Source organism: Vanacampus margaritifer, chromosome 6 (assembly GCF_051991255.1).
Source record: "Vanacampus margaritifer isolate UIUO_Vmar chromosome 6, RoL_Vmar_1.0, whole genome shotgun sequence".
In the NCBI taxonomy this organism is placed as follows: domain Eukaryota; kingdom Metazoa; phylum Chordata; class Actinopteri; order Syngnathiformes; family Syngnathidae; genus Vanacampus; species Vanacampus margaritifer.
This window is the reverse complement of record NC_135437.1, coordinates 22,111,039-22,137,410: the sequence shown is the minus strand read 5'-3', so window position 1 is coordinate 22,137,410 and position 26,372 is coordinate 22,111,039. Positions and strand designations below refer to the sequence as shown.

Here is a 26,372-nt window from a genome sequence, read left to right as displayed (position 1 = left end):
TATTTGTTGATACTTGTGACAAAGTTTTATTACCATTTTTATTAAATGAGTGTTTTTTTAACATGATTTTGAATGTCCTAAGCGTCAATGCCTGTTGCATTAAATCTTGCTGCTGTAAAGAATTGTGGGTAACATCCTTTTGGTCAGAAGTTACCTTTGCTCCAGGTGGCTTCATACAAGCACCTTTCCAAAAAAAATAAAAAATAAATACTTAAAATTATAAAAATTAAAATATATATATATATTCTGATTCTCCTATCCTCCAAGTACTTCTGTGTCATCTCGCTCAGTTAGGATAAGAAATGAAATGTCATATGCAAAAGAAGAGGATTCGAAGAGGACCAAAGACATGCACACATGTTTACACCATCCAGACAGGGCAAATGTATAGGGCACAACTGACAACAATGGGGTAGATGCCACGGACCTCCGACATCCGGGTTTTACACTGGCCGCGTTCCATAACCCCCCCCCCCCCCCCAAAAAAAAAAAACCCCGCGGTCCCGCTCGTCGGCGGGAGGGCGTCTCGGCTATCTGAAATGCTTCGGACACTGAGAACGACACAACACACTCGCAGCCTCGCACCAGTCGACGGGAACGCGCAACAGTGGGGCACAAAGGCGGAAGCGCAAGTGCTGAGACGCGGCCCACTCGTCGCAAACCGGAAACAGAAACAAAGTTGATGGGTGAAAACCCTGAAGTCCCGCCTCCTCCGTGGCATATAGATCATTAACACTCACATTCACACTTAGGGGCAATTTAGCTATTTCCATACAAATCATGTTTTTGAATTTGGGATGAAACAGGAGTACCCAGAAGGCCAGGCACGCCGAAAACACGCAAACTCCACACAGGAAGTCCCAATTTTGGATTTCAATACATGACCTCTGAACTGTCAGGCAGACTGCTAACCAGTTAGCCACGATGCCAGAGTTAAACAAAAACAACAACAGTAACATCAGAAATGTAGACATTTATTTACATATACATGTGCATAGTAATTTAAAATTGCAACATAAAATGTAGAAGAGGTTAAACGAATTTAGGAAATATTATGCATAACTCATATTTAGCACAAGTATGCATTCCCAGGAACCAAGCCGGCAAGCTGTCGTTTTCATGTTGATCAAATAAATATAAAAATGTGTGTGTACTTTACTCCAACAGGCATGATCTGCGCACAACCTCATCTTTGTCATCATCATCATCATCATCATCACCGCTATCTAAATAGTTTACATAATATCTTTGTGTTTGAAATTCATAGCAAGGCTTTTTCTTTATGCATTGGACATTCATGAATGCGATACAATTTCTATGACAGTACGGATACGTGATATGAAGAAAACATGGTCCTAAATAATTTCTCATCAACTCTGCCGACACAGATGGCTGGGATGCATTGTGTGTGTGACACAGCCGCCATATTACACTAAAGGGTTATTGCAGCATTAGATAGGTTTAGTCCACAATTGACCCTTTTCCATCGTTAAAATAATGTGTGTTATTTTCCATGTTACGCATTTATTACATAAAATGTCAGTTATTCTGCAAACTCAGTATATTTTCTCTTAATATAAAACATGTCAATGGTTTGTTCCGCATGGGTTATCAACGGTGCCCAGAGAGGACGCTTGAGGCTCCGCCAGCTATCCAAACTTTCTGCTGCCCAGTCAGATGGTCGATCCATCGTCATCCTTCCTGGGAGCCGAGGAGTCACCGCGAGTGGTCGCTCAATGCACAGTTTGTTCTCAAATGACCAAATCCAACATGTAAAAAAAAGATGCAAACAGACAGCTTTGACCCCAAAGTCCCCACAGCAGGAAGACTGACGAGCTGACCTCATTCCTTCACGTCACTCTTGCTCTGGCACGTATGTTGACATCATCCATCGGCTTCTAAACTAGTGGAAAACCGCTGCCCTCTGCAGGATGATGTCAAGATGGAGCTATCTAAGAATCTGTTGTACAAAGCATCTTACAAAACATACTTTTTTTTTTTTTTTTTTACAATGTTATAGTATCCATATTGACAAAAAAAGAATGGCGGTGAGGGGTTAGCAAAATAAAGGACACATCCATTGGCATTTCCAACATTTAGAGCCAACCTTATCAACACACTTTGTACTAAAAACAATGTTACTTGCTTTTATAATCCAAACTGATGGACAAATCTTGAAACCTGACTAAAAATTGGGACATCCCATTGCACATGCTTTGTTCCCCCAGTCCTGCCTTTCGCCACATGTATTCCACCTTCACACACTTTCTGTCACTTTCCTGCTCCGAGGGAGCCAAAGTATAATTTCATGTGGTTATTTATGATTAACTCATTTACTGTCATTGGTGGTTATAGACGTCAAGAAATCATTTGAACTATTTCTTTTAGTTCAACATTTTTTTTCTACTTTTGTTAACAAGAGTATGAAAACCTAGAATTTTTTGTTACTGTACATTTAGAACAAAATTTGTTATTAATCGTGATTTGCCTCTTGAAAAATTTTTTAATTGTAATAATCGCATGACTTCACTAGTTAACTCACAATTAATCAAACATTTTATATCTGTTCTAAATGTACAATAACATTTTTTTCTAGGTTTTCATACTCTTGTTAACAAAAGTGTGTGTGTGTGTGTGTGTGTGGGGGGGGGGGTTAAACTAATAGAAATAGTTCAAATAAATTTTTGACGTTTATAGCCGTCAATGGCACTGAATGAGTTAAGAAAAAAACTCCACGCCTTGATACCCTATAGATGTGTTGGCAAAATCCGGTTTTTGAATTGCGTTTCAATCAGATCAAATGCGTCTCATGGCGGTCTGAGCCGCGAGTGATCTGACAGTCGAGGTCAGTGTGGTTAAAAGAGCAGCAATGGCGGGTGATTTGGTTTGGGCAGAGAGATGCCTTGCAACAGCGAGGAAAAGCACACACCAACACACACACACACACAAAGAAGGAATGCGGTGCTGGCAGGAATGAGAATGCAAGATGAAATATTGAGAGTGTGGGTGGAAGCTGGATCCTCCATTTTGAATAAACTGGGTGATTGGTTTGTTTAAGGCATAACAGGAGGGTGGCTTGATCAGTACTTTGGCCCTCGAGAGACGGCTTTCACAATTAGAATTTCTCATCGGGCATTAGTGTATTGAAGGGGTGATCCCAGAATGCCGTGCTGATTCCAAAACCTGGAGAGAAAAACATTTGGATTAATAAAAGGTGTGCTTCTCAAACTTTTTAAGTTAAAAGTAAAAATTCAACAGCATGAGATTTGATTCCTAAAATTTGGGATGGGCAAGTAGTGATGGGAAAATGAAGCTTCATGAAGCACTTGTGATATTTTTCTACCCCTCTAGGCGGTGCTCCACATTTAAAGATAATGGTAGGTGCAATGAAAATTGTTTACACTTCCACTGCAGCTTTAAAACAAGAGTGCCATCTAAAGAAGTCAAAAAAGATCACAGGTGCTTCACGAAGCTTCATTTGTCTATCGCTATGGGCAAGTACTGATACCATTGGGTAGATACCAAGACTTATTTCAAGGTACCGGTACTTGCAACCGATACCAGAGCCATTGATATAGAGAGTTTAGCCAACTCTTGTTTCAGCAGGGTAACAAGATGGAGTCCATAAGTCATGTTGACCAATCACAGTTTACAGTACAACGCTGTGATTGCTGGTCACATGACATATGGACACCATTTTGTTACCCTGTTAAAAGTTCATGGCCATTTTATGATATGGAGCTAGAAATTAGAAGAATAAAAAATTTTAAGGGGAAAAAAAATGCCATTTGGGAATTATTATTTTTTTAATTACTATCTGTGATTGTTTTTTTTTGTGTGAAAATGTTATGTATCAAGTAAAAGTAAATTAAAAAATGTACATAAATAAAAGTTCCAAAACAAACTTCTTATAGATTAAACGCAAATGTAACTCAAAATTTAATTACAACTTTGGTGTAATTGGTCAGTGACTCCATGGGTATACTGTAAAAAAAAATAAAAAATTTTACTTGAAAATCGTAGTCAAGTTTTTCACTCAGAAATTCTAAGTACATTTTACAAAGAGAGTTTTGAACACATTTTACCAGAAAATGTAAATGTTATTTATTATTATTATTTTTATTTAAAGTTACTCATGTGCTGAGGAACAAACTCATGACCTTCAGCTTGCGAGACATCCACCCTACCACCTGCCACTTTTGCCGTTTTCCAAAATACGGCATTGCTAGTTTTTCCAAACAGAGACCAAAAGGAGATACACTACAAGGATTCCGCCCGACACCATCAATATACACAGCAGGATCAGAACGGCTCAGGTGATAGAGTGGCTGTCTCCCAACTTGGAGGTTGAGGGTTTGTTCCTCAACCCTTGAGCAGCTTTTTTTTTTTTTTTTTTTTTAATAAACTGATCAAATGTACTCAAAACTCTCCTTGTAAAATTTACTTAGAATTTTTGAGTGAAATAACTTTCCATATCATTTGGGGGGGGGGGGGGAGTGGTGTAGTTATATCACTAGAGGGAGCCCGCATAGCACACTTTAGAAAAGCATCCTAATCCAAGTGAAAGTGGAGTTTGTGTGGTGCCCACCTGCTCTCTGGTGTTCAAAGTGATGTTTAACGTGGTAGGCCTTCAAGCTGTACATGTACGAGCCTTTCTTTGGAGAGCCATAGTGAAGGTAGTAGTGGATCATGTCGTACACGACGTAGCCGCACAATCCGCCGACAAACATGGACAACCCCACAATTTCCGGCAGCAGGCTATTGAGGACCGTGTAGAAAGCCACAACCACGAAGGAGGCCAAACCGGGTGGGAAGACCAGCCGAGAGCCGTCGAAAGGAGACTGAGGAAACAGGTCATGGACGATTTAAGTGGAAACGGGAAAGAAGTCGGACTTTCCGACGTGATGTGAATGGGGCACGCTATCATTATACTGTGTGTCAATAAACCAAGAGATGACAACCTAAGAAAACCTTATTAATTAATTAATTTATTTATTTACACTTCACAGAGTTGGGAAGTGATTCATGCATATATTAGCATTGGGATTGAGTACTCAAAATGATCTAAATAAGAAAGAAAAACAAGAATTCTGTTGAAGTCAATATAAAATATAGAGGAAGTGCTTTGAGCATATCATAATCTTTGTAAGGGTAAAAAAAAAAACACATCACTGCTTTGACAATTTAAGGATGGAAATACTACATGATGAAGGTAAATCATGTGTAGCGTACATTAAATTTATTCACCGCTATTGACAGCTATAGACTTTAAAAATTTCATTTGAACTATTTCTATTAGTTGAACTTTTTTGTTTCCATTTTTGTTAGCAAGAGTATGAAAACCTAGATTTTTTTTGTACATTTAGAACAGATCAAATTTGTGATTAATCGTGAGTTAACTAGTGAAGTCCTGCGATTAATTACAATTACAAATTTTAATCGCCTGATGCCCCTAATTATTAATAATCTTTTCTTTTAACCCCACCCCCCACATTTTTTGTTTAATTTTTAATAATCTTTTCTTCTTTTTTTTTTTTAAACGAAAAGATTATTAAAAATTAGGGGCGCCAGGCGATTACAATTTTTAATTGTAATTAATCGCATGACTTCACTAGTTAACTCACAATTAATCACAAATTTTATATCTGTTCTAATACAATAAAAAAATCTAGGTTTTCATACTCTTGTTAGCAAAAAGGGGGAAAAAAAATATTAAACTAATAGAAAAAGTTCAAATGAATTTTTGACGTCTATAGCCGTCAATGGCAGTGAATGAGTTAAAAAAGTGTTCATATTCATATGCTTAATGCATCTCTACAAAAGTTCCATCATTTCATAGAAGGTGGGATGTATCATGGCACATTTCTTCCCAAATATATCTACTTAATAATAATCACTCTATTGCGATATCGCTATCATTGTCACAATATTTTGATAATCATCTGGAAAGTTATGCGATTCATGCTAGGTCCATGAATTTTAACAGGAATTGTGCTGGGAGAAAGAGACCGTTTGTGATGGGAAAATGAAGCTTCATGAAGCACTTGCACTATTTTCCTTTTCCTCTAGATGGTGTTTTTGGTTTAAACATAAAGGCTAGACGAGTGCAATGCCAATTGACTACATTTCCACTGCATCTTTATAGCAAGAGTGCCATCTACAGGAGTAAAAAAAAATATATATCACAAGTGCTTCATGAAGCTTCACTCGTCCCTCACTACCAGCACCACAAGCATAGGACTGATATTTATGAAGATCAATGATTATATGCACGTTATTAACTAATTCACTGCCATTGACGACAATAGACGTCAAAAATGAATGTGAACTATTTTTATTAGTTAGATTTTTTTCATTTAATTTTTTATGAAAACCTAGATTTTTTTTATTGCACATTTATAACAGATGTAAAATTATCATGCGACTAATTACGATGAAACGACCCTTATTTTTTAATATATTTTTTAAATCAGGCCCGTCAGGCGATTAAAATGTTTAGTTGTAATTAATCACATGACTTCACTAGTTAACTAACGATTAATCACAAATTTCATATCTGTTCTAACTTTACAATAATTTTTTTCCCCCTAGGTTTTCATACTCTTGCTAGCAAAAGTGAAAAAAAAAATGTTAAACTAATAGAAATAGTTCAAATGAATTTTTGACGTTTATAGACGTCAATGGCAGTGAATGAGTTAATACTGACCAAATATCACGTGTGGCTCCAAATCAATTAAAGTCGTGTTTCGATGCCTCCATTTGTTCGTACCTTGTGATGCTGTCCATGCAGGAGAAAGTGTAGCGTGATGAGGTAGTAGTTATGAGCTGGTGGTTTCATGTGAAAGACAAAGCGATGGATGCAGTACTCGATGAATGACCACAAGAACCAGCCCATCATGAAGAGAAGTGGGAAAGTGTACTTATGGATCATGACAGACAAGTCTGTGGAGACACACACGCACGATATTAAAAACAATGACGAATGTACAGATAAGCCAGTATGTCAGGATTAGAGAACATGTGGCATTTCTGAATGGTAAATGAGTCTCATGTGTGTATATGTTACCCGAGGTGATACGTATTCTGGACGTGCCCATTGCCAGAGTGGTGTAGCAGGACCAAGTCAGATAACACACAAGAGGAAGCCACACCACTGGCACCCAGTACCTGTGTGATGTTGAATTATAATCAGAGAATTTTAAACAATTGTCAACAAATTCTCTTCCAAAAATAGTTCATTGTCATTTTAAAATAATACCAGGAAGTCTTGGTGCTGGCCTCAAGGAAAGCATTTCCAAACAGTCGGATGGGCCTGTCGACCGGCTGATGAACCCAGGCGTCGTATTTTTCTCCTAAGTGGCCAACCTGCCACGCCAGCGGCTTCCTCCAGTCCACCAAATCCTGACAGGACCAGACCATGCATGACATCAGGGAGCTATTTCACTTAGCCACCAGCAGGTGGTGCCAGAACACTAGGAATGGTTGTCAGACCAGCCTTGCAACTTTTTGAGGGAGAAGTGGGCTGTCCAAACTTGTTTCATTCAACTGATACTATCCACCCCCCTCCCCAGCTCTTTACGGCAATTTTTTCCTAAATCACATCTGTCGTAAATCCTTTATCTTAACGCAAATTGAGACAGCTACGAACACGTGCACGCAAAAGTCATGACTGATCTAAGTGGAAAGACGATCGGGCAATGGCTGGATGGTTGGTTGATTCAAATCATCATACAATTACACAGTTTGAATGAAAAAAAAAACATAATTTACATAAACTCCACTGTGATAGCGCAGCAAGTTTGAATCTTGGCTTTCAATTCCTATGACGCTATTTATGTTCTCCATGCGCAACGTGGCGCACAAAGACACACAACACAAAAAAAAGTGAGACGCCTTCCCACGTTTTAACCCGCCGCAAGTCTCTTGATTTCTAAATTGCAGGCACCTGTTGCTTGCTGCAGGTGAGTTTAATTACAAATGAAAAGAGCATTATTTATGACTATTTTGGTCAAATAAGATCATTCTGTCCAGCTCGTTTTTGGATTAAAAATAAATATAACTACGACTTTACCCGTAGTCTGCCTATTTGAACATTTAAATCTATGTAGTACAAAAACAAAAGAAATCATCCTGCATGAGTCGATGTAAGCTCTTGCCTAATGACCTGACAAACTGGTTTTCCCTACGTCACACTGCAAATGGGAGTGTTTTATATGAGCGCAACAGCTGCTTATGAAAGACTAAAGGTGGGATGTGTCTTTTGTTTTCACAAGGTTAGGATTTCTAAGCGATTATGTGGCGCCGTACATCTTACTGTCATGCTAAATGAGGTTGTATCGGTATATGCCTCAATGAACAGCATTGGGTTGTCAAGGCAAGAAATGATCCCCTCTAATAGGAATGTCTTACAGGATGCAGGCTAATGTCACAGTTTCAGCTTTAAAGGTTTTTTTTGGGGGGGGCTTTACAAGGGAGCCTTGCCCTCTCCTCTACCTGCAAGAACATCATTATACTCTTGACTTTTTTCAGCCACCGCTGGTAAATATTTATCCAGAATGACCGAAATGCCAGCCTTATGCGTTGGTTGACGAGAACAATGATAACGATGCCGGGTTCAATGTCTAATATTGACAAGAGTATAAAAGACAAAAAGAAACAGGGGGTTGAATACGTTCATCTCCTTGAAAAGTGTGACACGTCTCAATGAAATACAATAAAAGCACAGCTGACCTTATTTTGAAAAGACATGCAAACCCTGCCTAGTCGTATTATGATAGGGAACAAGCATTATGTATTTTTATTTTTTATGTTAAATAATAGGTAACTTTGCTTCATAGCAGTTGGTAAACACTATTGGTAGTCCAGAGTGAACAAAACAAACAATGGCAGTTATGGAGAAGGGCGAGGTGAATGACCTGATGGCCATTTACCTTTTGTCCAGTTAAACGCACTCGGTCACTCGCCACTTTGTACAACTTCCTGCAATCCGGTGGTTTATATTTTAAAAAAAGACCTCAGACAGAAGGTGAAGTAAGCTAGCCTTCAGGTCAAGAGTCATTCATTAATGGGACACAATAAAGAATCGAGAACACAAAGTAGCTTTCATACGTTTTCAAGGTCCACGGAGCTGCAGAGATTATATGGAGCGTTCTGGTCGTCATCTTTCTCCGCCGCTACAGAGGTTTTTTCTTCTGCCTGTTTACTGGAGTTCCTCCTCTCTCTCAGATTCTGGAGAAAATAAGGGAAAATGACAAAAGATGATGAACAGAAAGTTCAAATGAAAAGTAAAAGTACTTATTACGTAATTATTGTTTGTATGGCGATGACCATGTACTATCTTATTATGGGACTGCTGAAAGCAGCACATATTACTCTCCACCCTAGAAAATCCCCAGATTTTTCCGCAAAAATGCGGCCCGTACCGTAGATCGCACCGGGACAAAAGAGGTATCAAACGATGCGGCTCGATCTGACTCGGTGCGGCATTACTTTTCTAGGAATTCTGAGTTACCATGGCGACGCAATTCCCCCAAAACTCCCAAAAAACTCCCATAGGAAATGAATGGAGAAAGGGGGACAAATTACAGATCAAGCACCTTTTTCCAAGACACGCTGCGCGCGCATACGTTATCCGACCGATATCAATTTTAGCTCATTTTGTAGCAATTTTTCCCATCTTTAGCTCAGTGTCGAAATTTATTTTAAGGAATGAAAGCTCTCCCCCCTGTGCGGGTTCAAAGACAGTGAGTGAAATAGCCTTCTATTGCACTCTATGGAGCAATTAAGCTTTGAGTGGCGGGAACCAAAAAAATATATTTCCAAAAGTCAAAAGTTTCACTTCAACTCGTCACCATGGCCACAATCTTTGCTCACTAGACATCAAATTCTCACATTTTGTAGTGACAAGTCTCTTCTTTCAGACAAACTAACTTTTATTTGGCTAAGGTGTCATTTAGTACCTTTATTTTCACTTTAAGCGAGGAGAAGTCGGACTAACTCGCCTATCTTTTCCATGTTAAATTTGCCTCCTTTTTCCTCTTCATTTTGGATAAATCATAAGTTTTCAACCTGCTCTCATTTGGTCATTTTTCATCTGATTAAAAAAGTGAGAACATGCTCGCGTTCCCCAAACCCTTGCCGTTCTAACGAGCCATTTCTTGAATCTGCATCTTGAACCGTTAAGTCGTGAGAGGCTTTTGTTCGAGGTGTGCGTCTCTCATACAATATCAATGGAATGTGGGTGCGTGACGTCTCCAAGTCAAATGTGTGTGCGTGAAAAGTGCATTTTTCTTAAAGGGACAGTGAGATACTTTTAGTTGATGTTGATTATGGTTAACTTCCATATTTCTTGACCGATTCCAGTCGTTTAAATTTTAAACTGTTCAGCTCATTTACAAGAGTCAGCAGTCCCATTCAAAATTTCCGCGGGAATTTTTCTAGTTGTACTTATTATTGAGAATCAACTGCAACTGACTTTTCTATCAAGTTTAAACTTGATAGTGTTTCTATTAGCCAGAGGTGACTTTGTGCAAAAACACGGACAGGTGGACATGAACTGCCCTGAATGTAGCTGGGAAGTTCAGTCGCATTCACAGTCTCCAAAATGTCATTTAAAAAAAGTCTAAATGGGCTGTCCGTATGGTATACTGTAGTCATGGAAGACAAGCAAACACTGTCAAATTTATTGAACTCCCCCATTACTATGTGGAGAAAAATGGTCCATGACGTCTCCCCCCAAATTTCTCTCTAATATCTCTTTGTATAGAAAGTTGTGCCCATTCACAAACTTTTTTTTTTATTGTAACTTAATTGCTTTAAATGTGAACCTACACAATTGACTTTCTGAGGTGGTATAGAAAATGGTGATTTGTAAACGAAAGAAGGAAAATATATTGATTGGGGTGGGAATCTTTGAATGTCTCACGATTCGATTCAGATTTTTGGGTGGTCGATTCGATTCAGAATCGATTTTCGGTTGAGAACAATTTTTGCTTTATGGTTATGTACTCCGGTTATGTATTTCTGGACTAAAGTCTTAGAAAAACTTTCCGCTATTTTGGACTGTAGGATACCTTTAATTCCAAACTTGTGTTTGCTAGGTGACCTAATAACAACTGACTTACCACATAAACAATTTCAATCTACACTTGTAGCCCTTACTATCGCTAAAACAATTCTTGTTAACTGGAAAAATAAACAAACTGAATATCGACCAATGGTCTAACCTCCTCATAAATCACATTTTAATGGAAAAAATATCTGCCTCAAATAAAAAACAAATATCAAAATTTATAGAAACATGGTCTACGTATATAGAATATTTTAACCTAATTCTGGTTACTTAATTCTGTCTGTTAGCGAGAGCCACCACATCGTGATAACTTACATTGATGTTTCTGCATTTGGCAATTTATTATTATATTATATTATTAGTATGGGATTTTTTTTAAATAGGTTTTAGGTGAACTAATGAATACGCACACGCTCGCACGCACGCACACACACACGCACATACACATTCTCACCCACATACCAAAAAAAAAAAAAATATATATATATATATTAAAAAAAAAGTTTTTTTTAATAAAAAATAAAAAAGGAGAGCAATGATGACAATGTCAAATCGAATGAACAATACTGAGCTCGCTATAAGAAAAGAGAGAAAAAAAAGAACGATTTTTGATTCAAAATGATTTGATTGACAATGATTTTTGCTTCAATCTAGACATGTTCAAGGAATCGTAATGATCTACTCCAGTCTGACTCGCTAATGCTAGTTAGCGTGCCACTGGGAGCACTTTTATCACTCAAAAGAACGGCTCCACGCTGAAAAAAAACCAACTTTTATTGGAATAACTTGATCGTGACTTTTTCCTTCAACTCTCTAATGTGGCTACAACTTAACAGTGTATTAGAGCGCGTGGAACCACACTGCCCCTCAGTGGCCAAATCGGGTACAACGTGAACAGCTCTCCCAATAAAGGCACACAAAAAACAAAGGGAAGACAGTATAATTATTTTTTTATAAATAAAATCGATTTTGGGGCATTTAAAATCGATTCTGAATCGTACTAAAAGAAAATCGCGATTTTTATGAGAATAGATTTTTTGGCACACCCCAATATTGATGCACACTTCTTCTACCTGGATCTGAATTTAAATTTACCAGTACCTTCTGACACTGGTGATTTTAGAACGCTTTGTCAAAATTAAAGTATATGGCAAAAAAAAAACACTCAAATTTTCAATGCAGCTTACTGTGGTTTCAACCAATGGTCACCAATATAACCTCAAAATGCTTCGGTCAGAAAATGCAATCAGATCCTTAAAATGAGCTCTCAGATTTTTCTTACAAACATCCGATTCCTAATTTAAATATATTTTTCCCCTACTTCGCGAGCACAGAAAGCAAATGATACTCATAAAAAGTTTTGCTTTCTGTTTTTCATTCCCCATTTGTGATTTACATAATTTCTCCTGTCATCAAAGTTTTTCTTTTCAGCGAGTATGAACTGAAAACAATGCGAGTTTGAAGAAACACCATCCGCTTGCATGAGCAGTGCAGCTTTTTGTCATCCTCAGTGAAGAGCTGAGGGTCATTGGATGTTTCTGGTCTCAGATCTTCTGACACCTTCAGACACATTCACCAAATTCAAAAAAAGGAATGCTTCATATGGAGTCCCCACAGTGCTAAGTATCGTTGTTGGTACTTGGCGTCCCTAAAATGAAAATCCTGTGAAAATCCAAGGCATTCGGGGTGCGTGGTATAAACCGAATATTCAATAGAAGTGATACATTTGCCCTCAGTTAGAGATTTGCACATTATTGGCCAATCACAGTAACGCATGTTGATAGACAGCTCTGTGATCACGTGATCACTGCTCAGTGTCGTTGAAATGCCCAAATTGTTTAGCCAGCCCCAAGAGAAAGTGGAAAATGAAATAAAGTATGTTATTGTTTACAATATCCAATTTATTTGTGGGTTCTTGAAGTGAATGACTGGAAAAAGAAAAAATGAGCTTATCAAAACTGGAACAGCACTTGAACTGATGATTTTTACGATTAAAAAAATGCTTACAATAAAGAGCTATATTGCACTTTTGTCTGTATTTTTTCATACTTTTTTTTTCTTACTATTTTTTTCCATTTTAGATTATGCAAAATCTTAAAATAAGAAAATTCAAGTTACAAAACCCCAGTTCAGGGCCTTTAATTGTTGGTTAGTCATCTTAATGTGTCCATATCACTGTCATTTAAGCCCTTTCTACTAGGGGTGCTAGAAAAAAATCGATTTGGCAATATATCGCGATATTACAGCGCGCAATTCTCGAATCTCTTCAATATGCGGCCGAATCGATTTTTAAACATCAATTTTTTATGGGAATATTCAACAAAACGTCTTACTTCGGGTTAGGATTCACACATTAAGCATGGAAGAATGTTATATTAATGGGACATTAAGCCTTAATATTTTATTTCACTGCTGTTCAAACATGAAACAGACTGCAACCTGAATTTTCAGATAAATAAATACATTTTCATACAAATCTTACAGTGTACAAGTTTACTGATTAGTATTTTCAAAATTTTAGTTAAAAAAAAAAATCGCAATAATTAAATTTATAGATTCGTATAGCGATTAATCGGTATTGAATCAAATCGTGACCTATGAATCGTGATACTAATCGAATCGCCAGGTACTGGGCAATTCACACCCCTAGTATATACTGTATATCATATAAATCTGACCTTTGACACCATAGCGATGTCACTTCTTATAAAGTACGAGTTATTTTGCTGACTATCTTTCTAACCCGGTTGTTAGACGCCCGGTTCAGTAAAAACCCGCCTCGCCCCTCTCGTCCTAGCCAGCCAAAAGGACATCAGAGCTTGCAAGCGTAAAGAACGTAAAAGCAGTTCAGAGAGATAAGAAGGCCCAAGACCATTAAGACATTTAAAATAGAACATGGAATATTACAAAATAATTAGTGTTGTGCCAATACCGATACCAGGATAGAAATTTGAACACAGCGCACGGCGTGGTATCGGTACGGTATTAGTGGTATCGGGACAACACTTAAAGTAATAATAATAATAATGATCACACAAGAAAATTGTGGCATGGGACCTTAAAGCAATCTGTGTTCATCTATTGTGCCTTAGATGAAGATGAGGTCATGGTCAATTCTTGCACAATACAGAAATTGTAAACATCTTTGCGGGGAATTTCATCTCATGCACAAATCCCTCGAGACTGATTTGCTTACCTTGAGCTTCCGTTCACGTATACATATGACACGATAAGCATGGCTTTTTGCGGTCTAACAAAACACTCCAATATCTATACAAACAACATTCCTCCTGCAAAGTACACTCAGATTAGCTTTCCAGATAAACAACGTCAATCTAAATTTAAACGTCACACCTTCGATGTTTGGCCAAAATACGTAAATACTTCCAAACAGGCCAATAGCCTAAATTTCTAAATTACTTACTGCTGGATCTCCATGTCAATACATTATGTTGATTATTAGTTTTTTTTTTTTTTTTTGGATTTGTAGTATTTCCACTCTGGTTATCAGTGTTTCAAAACAGATTTGAAATCTGTATATATATATATATTTTTTTTTTACGGGTGTGAATTGCCTAGTACCTGCCGATTCGATTCGTATCACGATTCATAGGTCACGATTCGATTCGATACCGATTAATCCCGATGCAAATCTATAAATCGATTATTGCGATTTTTTTTTTTTTTTACTCAAATTTTGAAAATACTAATCAGTAAACTTGTACATGTAAACTGTAAGATTTGTATGAGAATGTATTTATTTATCTGAAAATTCAGGCTGCAGTCTGTTTCATGTTTGAACAGCACTGAAATAAAATATTAAGGCTTAATGTTCCATTAATATAACATTCTTCCATGCTTAATGTGTGAATCCTAACCCTAAGTAAGACGTTTTGTTGAATATCCCCGTAAAAAAATTGACGTTTAAAAATCGATTCAGCCGCATATCAAATCGATTCAAGAATTGTGTGCAGTAATATCGCGATATATTCCCGAATAGAACACCCCTAATATATATATATATATATACAGTATATATATATATTTTTTTATAAATTTTCTTGAAAAGTTCTTGGGTGGTGGCCAGTTTACTTGGGTGGCCTGCCCAAGTATTAACGTGTGGGAAAAAAATTTTAATTTTGCATTTCTTGAAAATTTGAATAAAAATAGGTGGATGGAAACATACCAAGAGACCAAAAGGCAAACAATTTTGTAGAAAGGCCTTTCCTTCATTTCTGACAAAAGGCTGAACAGTCACGCTACTATCATTTCATTAGACTTTTTTTTTTTTGTACACTTTAAGGCATATTCTGATGATAATGTGTGTCTAGTCATACGGCAAACAAATGGAGGTAGTTCAGTAACCAATTGGAGTGCTTCGGCACACTCTTCAGTTGTGAGGCAAAAAGTGAAACCTCACACACGGCCGGTTGGCCCAGTGTCATATTAGACGGCAATCATTGTAATGTGCTTCTTATCTATTAAAGTTTCACTGGAGATTTTTTTATTTTTATTTTTTAACCTTGACTGCATTCCTCCATGTGTGCGTGTGTGATGTTTGGTTAATAAGTGACTAAGAAACGTATACCACATACCGGTTAACTTTGCAACATTCAGTACATTCATTTTTCCAAGTTGAGGAGGGGAAAGAAACTCTGAATAATCTTGCATGATGTTACTGGCTAGATCAAAGTCAATGAGAAGGACTTATGGAGGGGGTGGAGTCAGAAACAACACTGGCGTTTCTGTGCGAGCGAGAAGGAGAAGAAATATCAAAGAAAACAAAAGAGCTGCTGATGAGGCCTGGTACCATCACAACACTGACACTGACCGACTGGGCCACTGAGGGAGGAGGAGGACAGAATTCTGATGGATTCATTTCATCAACGAGAGCCGGAAAGGAAAAGCGTGCGCCAAGTACGGATCCAAAACCACCAAAATGAACATATGCACAACTGACTTTTGTTTACAAAGTGCAGACCACCACTCAAGGTTTATGACACGGCTGCCCTAAATTCACAGCATTGGTAAAAATCGGCTCGGGCTGTGCAATTAATCGAAATGCAATCACAATTTCAGTTATCGCACTCCACAATTACAAAATCGGCATAATTGTAAACAAAAATAAAAGATTATTAATACTAATTTTGAGTTGTTGAAATTGATATATTTGCACCTTTTTATTTTAAAATGACAAATTTAATAAATCTTGTTTGCTCCAAAAGGAACTTGCATAATGATAGTGTTTCAAAGAAAATGATTTGTCTTAATAATTTTTTTACATGTTTAAACATGTTCTTGTTTTGTACCAAAAACAAAAACAAATGATTGTCCTAATCATGATTTCAATTATTACCAAATTAATGAAATGAACTTAACACACCGTTATACTCTTCAACTGAAATATTACTCTTATTATCTTCAAAGTGTCAACTGTCTAAATACAAGCAGCACTGTTATCTTTTAAAACAAAGTAGTGTTTTTAATTAAAATTGTAATCTTTTAATCTTTTAAAGAAGGATTTGATTCAAAGCAGAAGTTTTACACTTCAATTCCAAGAGGGAAATATTAGTATATTGCTTTTACTATTTATGGCTTATGTCTAATTATCTTTATTTTCTAGCATTCTTGAACAGCAACATCAGCAGTAAGGAGGAAAATACATCAAACTGTTTGTTAAGATTGTTTTAGTAAAACTATGGTTTACATAAAGTTTGGGGGAAAAAACTGGCCACACATGATTTTTGATTCAGTTTTTCTAATCATCACTACTGTGAAATTAAATATAAGGTCCTGCCATTTAAAAACATAATAATTCATAATAATTTGTCAGGTATTTTAATTGAGCAATTTTCTTCTGCACCGACTTGCACAGTTTCTTGTTTTTTGTTCATTACCATCACTGCTACTCTGAAGGTGCCGCTTTAATAAATGACTTATTTGGTCGTAGTACTGTATGAGCGCAATGGAAAAAGCAAATGGATCCAATTGTTCATTTGTGTGTGTTGTTATACATTATTAACATTTTTAAATCTTTATTTCATATATTAACCATGTTGAAATGTTTTATAGATATGTAGAGTAGGTGAAATAGTGTTGAACTCAGTATAATTTGACCTTAACCTTGTTTTTGTCTAAAAATTCCTTCTCAGTGTTTTGCACACACACATTCTCTTCGTAAGAACAGATTTTGCCACACACACATACCCTGAGAGCATCATCACTCACGGCCACTCTAAATCCAGTTCAATTTGTTTGTGAGATATTGTTTTGGGAAAAAAGTACCCTGAGAGTATATTTTGTCTAAAAAGATGAACACAGCTGCGGACTGTGTACGAAAATAATATTATGTAGCATATTGTGTGAGAACCAATCTGTTTTACTTATTCATGACGGGAGGAGAAATAGGTGTTCTCTTACTGATTTGGATTCTTTAAAAGCTGTATTCCGCAAAAGAGGGGGCACACACGCACCCTGGAATTCCACCTTTTACGTGATGTTCAGTGTTGTGTGACCGGAGATTCTCTGTAATAAATCATCTTTGCAAGGAGTTTTTCTCACAAGAAGTTTATCTTCAATTTTTTGGAACACGCAAAAGAGGACAAATAATTAGCCTCTATCAGTGTCTGTAGTGTTGTCCACAATGCTAAATAATGAGAGAACAAAGTTGAATACAGGACTATTGTGAAATTAAAATGTGATAAATGTCATTAAATGCTGACATTCTGTATCAAGTTAAGACCGGTCATTTTTTTAAATGTAACATTGTGTGTGATTTTTTTAAAAATAAATTATTTCTCTGTGTTCCAATTGCTAACTATGATGACGATGATGATGGGTCATGACATATGAAGTTGATACACGGGTGCGATGTTGTTGATGTCTTGGAAAAGTAGCACATTACAAGCAATTGTCTTGAAATGATCCCCACTCGCACGTTGTTGTATAACCACTCACATTTGCATACTGTGCCTGTACTTAATGCAACAACTGCTTGTCCTCACTCGTTCCCAAGGGTGTATTTAAATGTGATGTCTGCTGGTTTGAGCATTTGAGTTCTGAGAACAACGTCTCATAACAGTCCCCGTGACGCACTTGCACGACCTCGTTTTTCGAAACGTATGTATTTGTATTCATGATTAACGGCTTGGCAGCATTTGCTCACAGTTTAGGATCATAAAATAAGGATAATAATGATGAGTGTGGTTGATATACATGAATACTCGAACAAGGTGCTGTGAGTGAAAGATTTTGGGGTGACTCTTGAGTAATGACGATTCCCTACCGTCGAAGGCAGGAAATGCAAGCAGGTAACGTCACTTCAAAGTCGCCATATGACCCACATTTTACAACTGCTGACTGGCAGTTACATTTTCCCGCTCACTATGTCCTGCATTATCTGTGGCTTCTCCTCTGAATGCAGGAATGGGCCATCATTTTTCCACTCTGTATTGTAAATGAATTAATGGGCCGCTCCCTCTAAATTGTGAGCTGGTTTCTTTTTTGGGACGAGGGAGAGAATTGGCCTTGGCCCCAGAAGACACCGGCCAAGCGGGCATTTGCCTGCTTTACCCGATGGCCAGGCCAGCCCTGCTTGCAAACATCATTTACTTTAGAAAGAAAATGGTCTACGTATATAGAATTTTTAAACCTAATTCTGGTTACTTAATTCTGTCTGTCAGCGAGAGCCATCACATTGTGATAACTTACATTGATGTTTCTGCATTTGGCAATTTATTATATTATATTATTAGTATGGGATTTTTTTTAACTCTTTCACTGCCAGACGTTTTCAGAAATGGGTTGTCCCCAGTGCCAGCCGATTTAAGCATTTTGACTGATCTTTCAAGGTCCCCAGAAAATGTTGTGTTTGGACTATGGAGACACACATAAAAAAAAAATAAAAAATTGGATGACGTCTTTTGACGTCATTGGCAGCCCTCCGTAGGTTTTTACTTGACGTCTTTAAACGTCAGTGGCAGTGAAAGAGTTAATAGGCTTTAGGTGAACTGATGAATACACACACGCTCGCACGCACGCACGCACACACACACACACACACACACACGCACGTACAAAAAAAAAAAAAAAAATATATATATATATATATATATTTTTTTTTTTTATATATATATATATATAGAATTTTTTTTTTTTTTTTAGTATTTAAAAAAATAAAATTAAAAAAAAGCAAAGAAAAAAAAAAAAGAAAGAAAATGACATTTGTGACTATTTTGATATGTTACAGACCAAACCATTAACTGAAGCATAATCAATTTTCTTTAATCATTTTCTGTTTGTTACAGGAATGGATTTTTTTAATTTTTTTTTTGACTTCCAGATAGCTTTGAGGGAATTCTGGTCCACCATCCGGCATCTCAGGAGGGGAAAGCAGCGCACCATTACCACTGTGTAGAGTGGAGATGCTGACCTCAACTCGGGACGTCGTGAGTAAGTGTGGAAAATACTTTCCAAGACCTCCTCAACTCCACCCACACGTCTTCCTTTGAGGAACACAGTCTGGGGATCTCTGGGGTTGAATTCACCGAGGTGGTTAAAAAGCTCCGTGGTGGTAAAGCCCCAGGTGTGGATGCAGTCCACCTGGAGTTCCTAAGGGCTCTGAATGTTGTGGGACTGTCGTGGTTGACACGCCTCTACAACATCGCGTGGACATCAGGGACAGTGCCTCTGGATTGGCAGACCGGGGTGGTGGTCCCCCTTTTAACTCTTTGACTGCCAGACGTTTTCAGAAACGGGATGCCGCCAGTGCCAGCCGATTTAAGCATTTTGACTGATCTTTCAAGGTCCACAGAAAATGTTGTTTGGACTATGGAAACACACATACTACCAAATGAAAGATTGGACTCTCATCTCTTATCTTTTAGTTTGTTTCTACCTTATTCCGTTCTTCAGTAATCAACAATAGAAAATGGTTAGTTTCACCGAAATGCTCTGTTTTGAAACAAAAAGCGGAGAAAAAGAGCTTTTTGTGAAACGATGTTATTTCATGCACTCTAGTGAATTCTACACTTCTTTTTGTCCATGAATGATGCCACAAACACCTAAATAGTGCTTTACTTCTGTAATACACCACCACCAACAATGAAAAAGTGTTTTTAGATTGCAAAATACGTTTATTTCCATTCAACAGTGTAACAATTTGACAAAACAATTTCGCAAACTATTTACAAATGTGTGCAACTGTGGTACTATTTAAAATTATGTGGATGTTTCAAATACAGTTTTTCTTTTTGTAACACTGCCCTGCGTGCAAGGAGACGGAGCAGGATTTGCACAACAGATACGTTTCACTTCGATTGTCCGTTTCGCGTACAGACGTTACACTTTCTTGACAGCCTTTTTTTGCGGGGAATAGCAAGTAGCAGACTGTACCCACTCCAACGATGAATATGCATTGGACTCGGGGCACTCTTCGTCGTCCGGTTGAACGTCCGCCTGAGCGTGCTCGGTTGTGCCCCGCGTTTTCCGGTGTTAGCATCGCTAGCCCGTGAACCTTTATGACGTCATCATAGCCGCCGCGTCAGCGCTTCCAACTTTAGCGTCAACCTCGGAGTCACCATCATCATCATCGATGATGATCATCGTCGTCATCAATGTGCCCTTTAGCACTGGTCGATGCTTTTCGTCTTTGAAAAAACTGCTCGAGCGTGAGCTGCTTGCAACCGGTCGCCATGTTCTTTTCCCTTCCCCAGCCATTGTCCCCTCTAGCTCCGCCTCACGTCTTCTACTGACGCCTACCCAATCTTGTCAAAAGAGAGTCATTGCTGCCATCTAGCGGCCAAAAATAGTCATTAGGCTAACTAGATCTGCTTGAAACTTTCACCACAGCTGGCCAAGGCTTTCCTCCACCCGTTTGCAAAAAAATAAATAAATAAATTGGAGAACGTCTTTTAACGTCCTTGGCGGCCCTCCGTAGGTTTTTACTAAACGTCATTTAACGTTTTTGGCAGTAAAAGAGTTAAGAAGGGAGGGCGTGTTCCAACTATAGAGGGCTTACACTCCAGTGTGGTTTTCGTCCCGGCCGTGGAACAGTGGACTCGGGATCTACACCCTCGTCAGGGTCCTCGATGGTGCATGGGAGTTTGCTCAACCAGACTACATGTGTTTTGTGGACCATGTCCCTCGGGGATTCCTGCGGGGGGTGCTTCAGAGTATCGAGCCCCCTGATACAGGCTGTTCTGTCCCTGAACGACCGATGTCAGAGTTTGTTTGGTCCTAGTACCTCCTAGAATAAGAATGAATGCTTTTGTCTGTCAAGCAAGCGTTCTCCGACACGTATTTTGTTTGCTGTGACACGATAGAAAGAAAATGACACGATAAGAACTTTTTGTTGTCTTTACAATATATATTGTCAAATCGCCCAGCAGTGGCAACCAGTAAATCCACCAACATTACATTTTTCATAAAATATTTTTTGTTGCTGCGTGCTGACAAACGTGGGCTCTACATTTTGGATAGAAAGACTCAATAACTCGATTATTCGATGGATTAATCGACAGGATAATCGATTGGAAAAAGATTCGATAGTGACGGCACTAGAATTAAACCAACGCTACCTGCAAGAAGACAAGCGAAGATTAATTCAATTCAACTGCAAATTCTGCTTTTGATACCACGAGTGCAACATTTGCTGATGATACTTGTACTGCCGGGCTGAACTTTAACCTTACATTTTTAGTGTTGTATTTCGGCTGTGTAACTTATATAAGATATTGTGTTGAATTTTGCACAGTAAAATGTGTGACAACAAAACATTGTAGTTTCTGCAAGTATTTATGACTAATATAGTGAAAATTGAGAAGAAGAAATAAGAGCATTTACATTATAATATTAACTCATTCACTGCCATTGACGACTATAAACGTCAAAAATTCATGTGAACTATTTCTATTAGTTTAACATTTTTTTCCATTTCATTTTATTTTTTATGAAAACCTAGAATTTTTTATTGTACATTTATAACAGATATGAAATTATCATGCGATTAATTGCGATTAAACGGCCCTTATTTTTTATATATATATTTTTAAATTAGGCCTGTTAGGCGATTTTTAATTGTAATTAATCACATGACTTCACTAGTTAACTAACGATCAATCCCAATTTTGTTTCTGTTCTAAATTTACAATACACTTTTTTTCCTAGGTTTTCATACTCTTGTTAGCAAAAGTGGAAAAAATGTTAAACTAATAGAAATAGTTTAAATTAATTTTTGACGTCTATACCCGTCAATGGCAGTGAATGAGTTAAAAGTGATACTTGTAATAGACAAAGGAACGAAAGCCTCCAAAGTATTTCACTCATTAATCTGGACAGATCAAATTGATTTTGACAGTCATAGAGTAAATGTTCAAATATCATCAGTCATGGCTGACGATCTTTCAACGCCCAGTGCAAACCTTTTTGCTTGTTTTATTTTATAGTGACTGAACATACAAAGTGATACTATATAAACAGTAAAAACCATGACGCAATTTAAAATCATTAAATGCATGTTTCAATGTGTGGGGTTGTGCGCAGGTGTTGGCGTTTCGATTCAGTCCGTTTTTTTAAAAGGACTTTTGGGCACTAGAAGTATGTCACAGTTACACAAATGAGTGGAAAATAAAAGTGCTCATGTCGCATACCTAACAGAACCAATCTGACCTGAATGACCAGTATTCCAGATTCAAAGCCTGGCTGCGTGTGTTTGCATGTGTACACACACACACACACAGAAGAATCAGAGGCTGTCTGTAGTTTGCCAATTTGAACGCACAGTGTCAAGTTACCAGACCCGAACGAGTGAGAAAGTACAAGCGCATCGTTTTACGGTCATTTCATACAATTCCTTTACACCAAATAAGTTGCCTACCTCCATAAATTTAAAAAAAAAAGGAATAAAATTTAACAAGATTACAAGGAAAAAATTGTAAAACAATCTTATTGTTAGATTTGTCTTTTTAAAAAACACAAATATTTTTAGGATGGTATAAATGTTAATGTCATGTATTTTTTTTGCCTGACCTTTGATGACAAAAAAACCCCCATCAAGCTTCAGTTACAATAATATTCATCAAGGACGGAAAAAGAATTGTAACATCTCGCTGTGAGGCCAACACCCACACGAACAACACATTTCAAATCAATACAGCAAGCTAAATCTCTTTTTTGACTTCATCCGGCTTTCAGCTTCTCTCCCTTTGATCAGGTGTGAACTGCGGCGAAGCGTGAAGCCACCTGAGGCCTTCACCTGAGGGCCGAGTGTCATGTCAGCAGTCTCTATGGCAGCAAAGGAAAACAATAGCTTGGGTAATGTATCACCAGGAAAGCAAACTCAGAGCTGCTCTTCAGACTTGTGAGAGACGGTTCACACTGTTGGGGACGATATGAATGCTGAAGACGCCATCCAATGTGCAGCCTTTAAACTTCCAACAGCCAGTCGCCATCTTCTACTCTAACTGTGATCGAATGTGCAGTGATTTTGGTCAACGCCGGAATTGAAAGAGGCTAATTATTTGTCCTCTTTTGCGTGTTCCAAAACATTTGAAGACAGATTTCTTGTAAGAAAAAACACCTTGCAAGGATGATTTATTAAACAGAGAATTCTCCGGTCACGTCAACAACACTGAACATCACGTATAAGGTGGAATTTTCAGAGTGCCCATGTGCCCCCTTCCCTTTGCGGAATCCAGCTTTTAAAGAATCGAGTTTTGAAAGTAAACGCCCCTTCTCCTCCTACTAAGAATGAGTAGAACAGATTGGTTCTCACACAATATGTTACATAATATTATTTTCGTACACAGACTGCACCTGTTTTCATTTTTAGACAAAATATACTCTCAGGGTACTTTTTCCCAAAACAAAATCTAGAGTGGCCGTGAGTGATGATGCGAACAGAGTCAGTGGTGTGTGTGTGGGTGTGTGCTCTCCCACGAAGAGAATGTGTGTGCGTAAACACTGAGAGGGAATTTTAGACCAAACAAGGTGTACCAGCTTAGGTTAAGGTCAAATTATACTGAGTTCAACACTATTTCACCTACTCTTCATCTATAAAACATTTCAACATGGTTAATATATAAAATAAAGAATTAAAATGTTAATAATGTCTAACAGTATCTAATCTACAATTCTAGCGGACAGTAACACCATTTTGGTGTTAGGCTGTTGACTGATGCCAATTGTAAAATTGTGAAAGACGGATGTTGCCACATCCAGCAGTTTCTCTTGCCAATGCTTACTGGTGGAGGACAATCGCATCATTGACCAGAGAGCGACACAGATGGAAGTCTGCATTCCAGTCCGTGACTTGCTTGCCCGCCAACATTCCATCCGTTTAACATATTAACACCCACCATCACAATGCTCGACCCTGTGCTCTAATGTTGTAAACGTGTTGACCCTATTTCATCGGTTGCTGAGCTTGTCGCTCGTTCTTCTGATATTTAAATATGTAACGAAAACGAATCTCCGAAATCATCGTGATGAACACATGCTTACGGAGCACTCCATACTAAGTCATTTGTTCTATCGTCCACACAGTCACCATTTGTGATTCTGGTCGTTTCACAACGTCTGTACTGTCTTACTGCAGCGTCGGCAGAAATGTTCGGAATGTCAAGCAACAAATAGTAATTACAGGTAGAATTGCAGTGAGTTAACATTAGGAGTGGGAACCTCTGGGTAGCTCACGATACGATACGATATGACAATACCGCGATTATCGATATATTGGTCAGGTAATAAATCCACGATAATCTACCATAAAACTACTCAGGACATAAATTGATGTTTTTTCAATGAGAAAATTATTTCTTTTTGTACCATCACTGAAACAAAATATTCAAACTGGTGTCAACTTCACAGTGACAACTTTAGTGTATTTTTTTTTTAAACAAATACAGAGGCCACTTTCTGTGAACAAATTTGTGTCTTTCTTAAATACTATTGTCATATTAAATTGTCTTACATATTAAATCCAATTAAATCAATATTAACTCATTCACTGCCATTCACGGCTATAGACGTCAAAAATTCATTTGAACTATTTCTCTTAGTTTAACATTTTTATTCGCACTTTTGTTAACAGGAGTATGAAAACCTGACACCCCTAATTAAAAAAAAAGAAGTAAAAATTAGTCAGACGATTACATTTTTTAATCATAATTAATCGCATGACTTCAATAGTTGACTCATAATTTATCACAATTGTTTATATCTGTTATAAATGTAGAATAAAAATGTTTTTATAGGTTTTCATAAAAAAATCTAATGAAAAAAATGTTTAACTAATAGGAATTGTTCACATGAATTTTTGACGTCTATAGCCTTCAATGGCAGTGAATGAGTTAATATTCCTCAGAAATTGTGGGCTTCAAAAAGCCGAAACCATAAAATATGTTTTAAAATGTTACGTATGCAAAACGGAGTCAGTCGCTGGACAGATAATAAATGTCTTACACAAGTAAAAGTAAGCTCATGAGTCTTCTTTGTCTGAAGACTTCCATACATTTCCCCGCCACTCTTATGAGGTGCTCCCTCTAGTGGCCTGCCAAGTAATTGCTTAAAAAGTAATGAACAATGGAGCCGTTATAGTGGCTGTATATCAACTACAAATATCGTGATACTTGAGTAGGCGTATCATTAATCGGGAGGCAAAGTATCACAATTGATCGCAATATTGATATATCGCCACACTCCTAGTTAACAGACACGTGAATTTTGCATTCATTTACGACTTTTATGAACTAATTTATACTGTTCTTTTTCCAGGTTATTTCAAAGACAAAAATTTGGAGACCAAGTTTATATTTGTTTTGAATTGTCTTCAATTCAAACCAGGTACAAATTATACATATGGCCACAAATATAATATACTGGTGCATAAATCCCCCCTAATATTAAGTTAATTATGCAAGTTTGACATTGATTAAATTATTTTTAAAGCCATCAATATGCTTCTGGTATAATTCTGACTATGTATTTCACCACTAACCCTAACCCTAACCCAAACCCTGAAATTGCTTGGATTCCTAGCAAAGATGAATCTTTAAGAACAGCCCACATAGTGATGTGTGATATGGACAAATTCTTATACAGTACATCAATATAGGTACTGGTAATTTAAAATTTAAAAAAGTGCTATTAAATTAGCTGTTTCATAGGTTGAGTTTTAGGATTTCAAGCTTGTTCTGAAAACCCCCGTTTACTCAATTGTGGTGTTTCCATCTGAACGCTTGGGGCACCATTTAAAAGCAGTATGTAGATACAAGATTTTAGAGATGAAGGAGAAAGCAGAAGA

At 37.5% G+C, this 26,372-nt stretch overlaps 1 protein-coding gene across 1 annotated transcript in view; it reads right to left on the bottom strand.

Moving 5' to 3' along the window:
- Window positions 1-953: 953 nt before the first annotated feature.
- The window catches only part of fa2h (fatty acid 2-hydroxylase), a 40,112-nt gene continuing 14,693 nt past the window's right edge, over window positions 954-26,372 (bottom strand). Inside the window, exons 2-7 of the mRNA XM_077568974.1 lie at window positions 9,109-9,228; window positions 7,259-7,401; window positions 7,067-7,167; window positions 6,770-6,942; window positions 4,589-4,841; window positions 954-3,183 (exon numbers count right to left, since the gene is read on the bottom strand). Of these exons, the coding sequence (XP_077425100.1) occupies window positions 3,116-3,183; window positions 4,589-4,841; window positions 6,770-6,942; window positions 7,067-7,167; window positions 7,259-7,401; window positions 9,109-9,228 (858 nt within the window). The 3' untranslated portion in view covers window positions 954-3,115. The remainder of the gene's footprint in view (window positions 3,184-4,588; window positions 4,842-6,769; window positions 6,943-7,066; window positions 7,168-7,258; window positions 7,402-9,108; window positions 9,229-26,372) is intronic.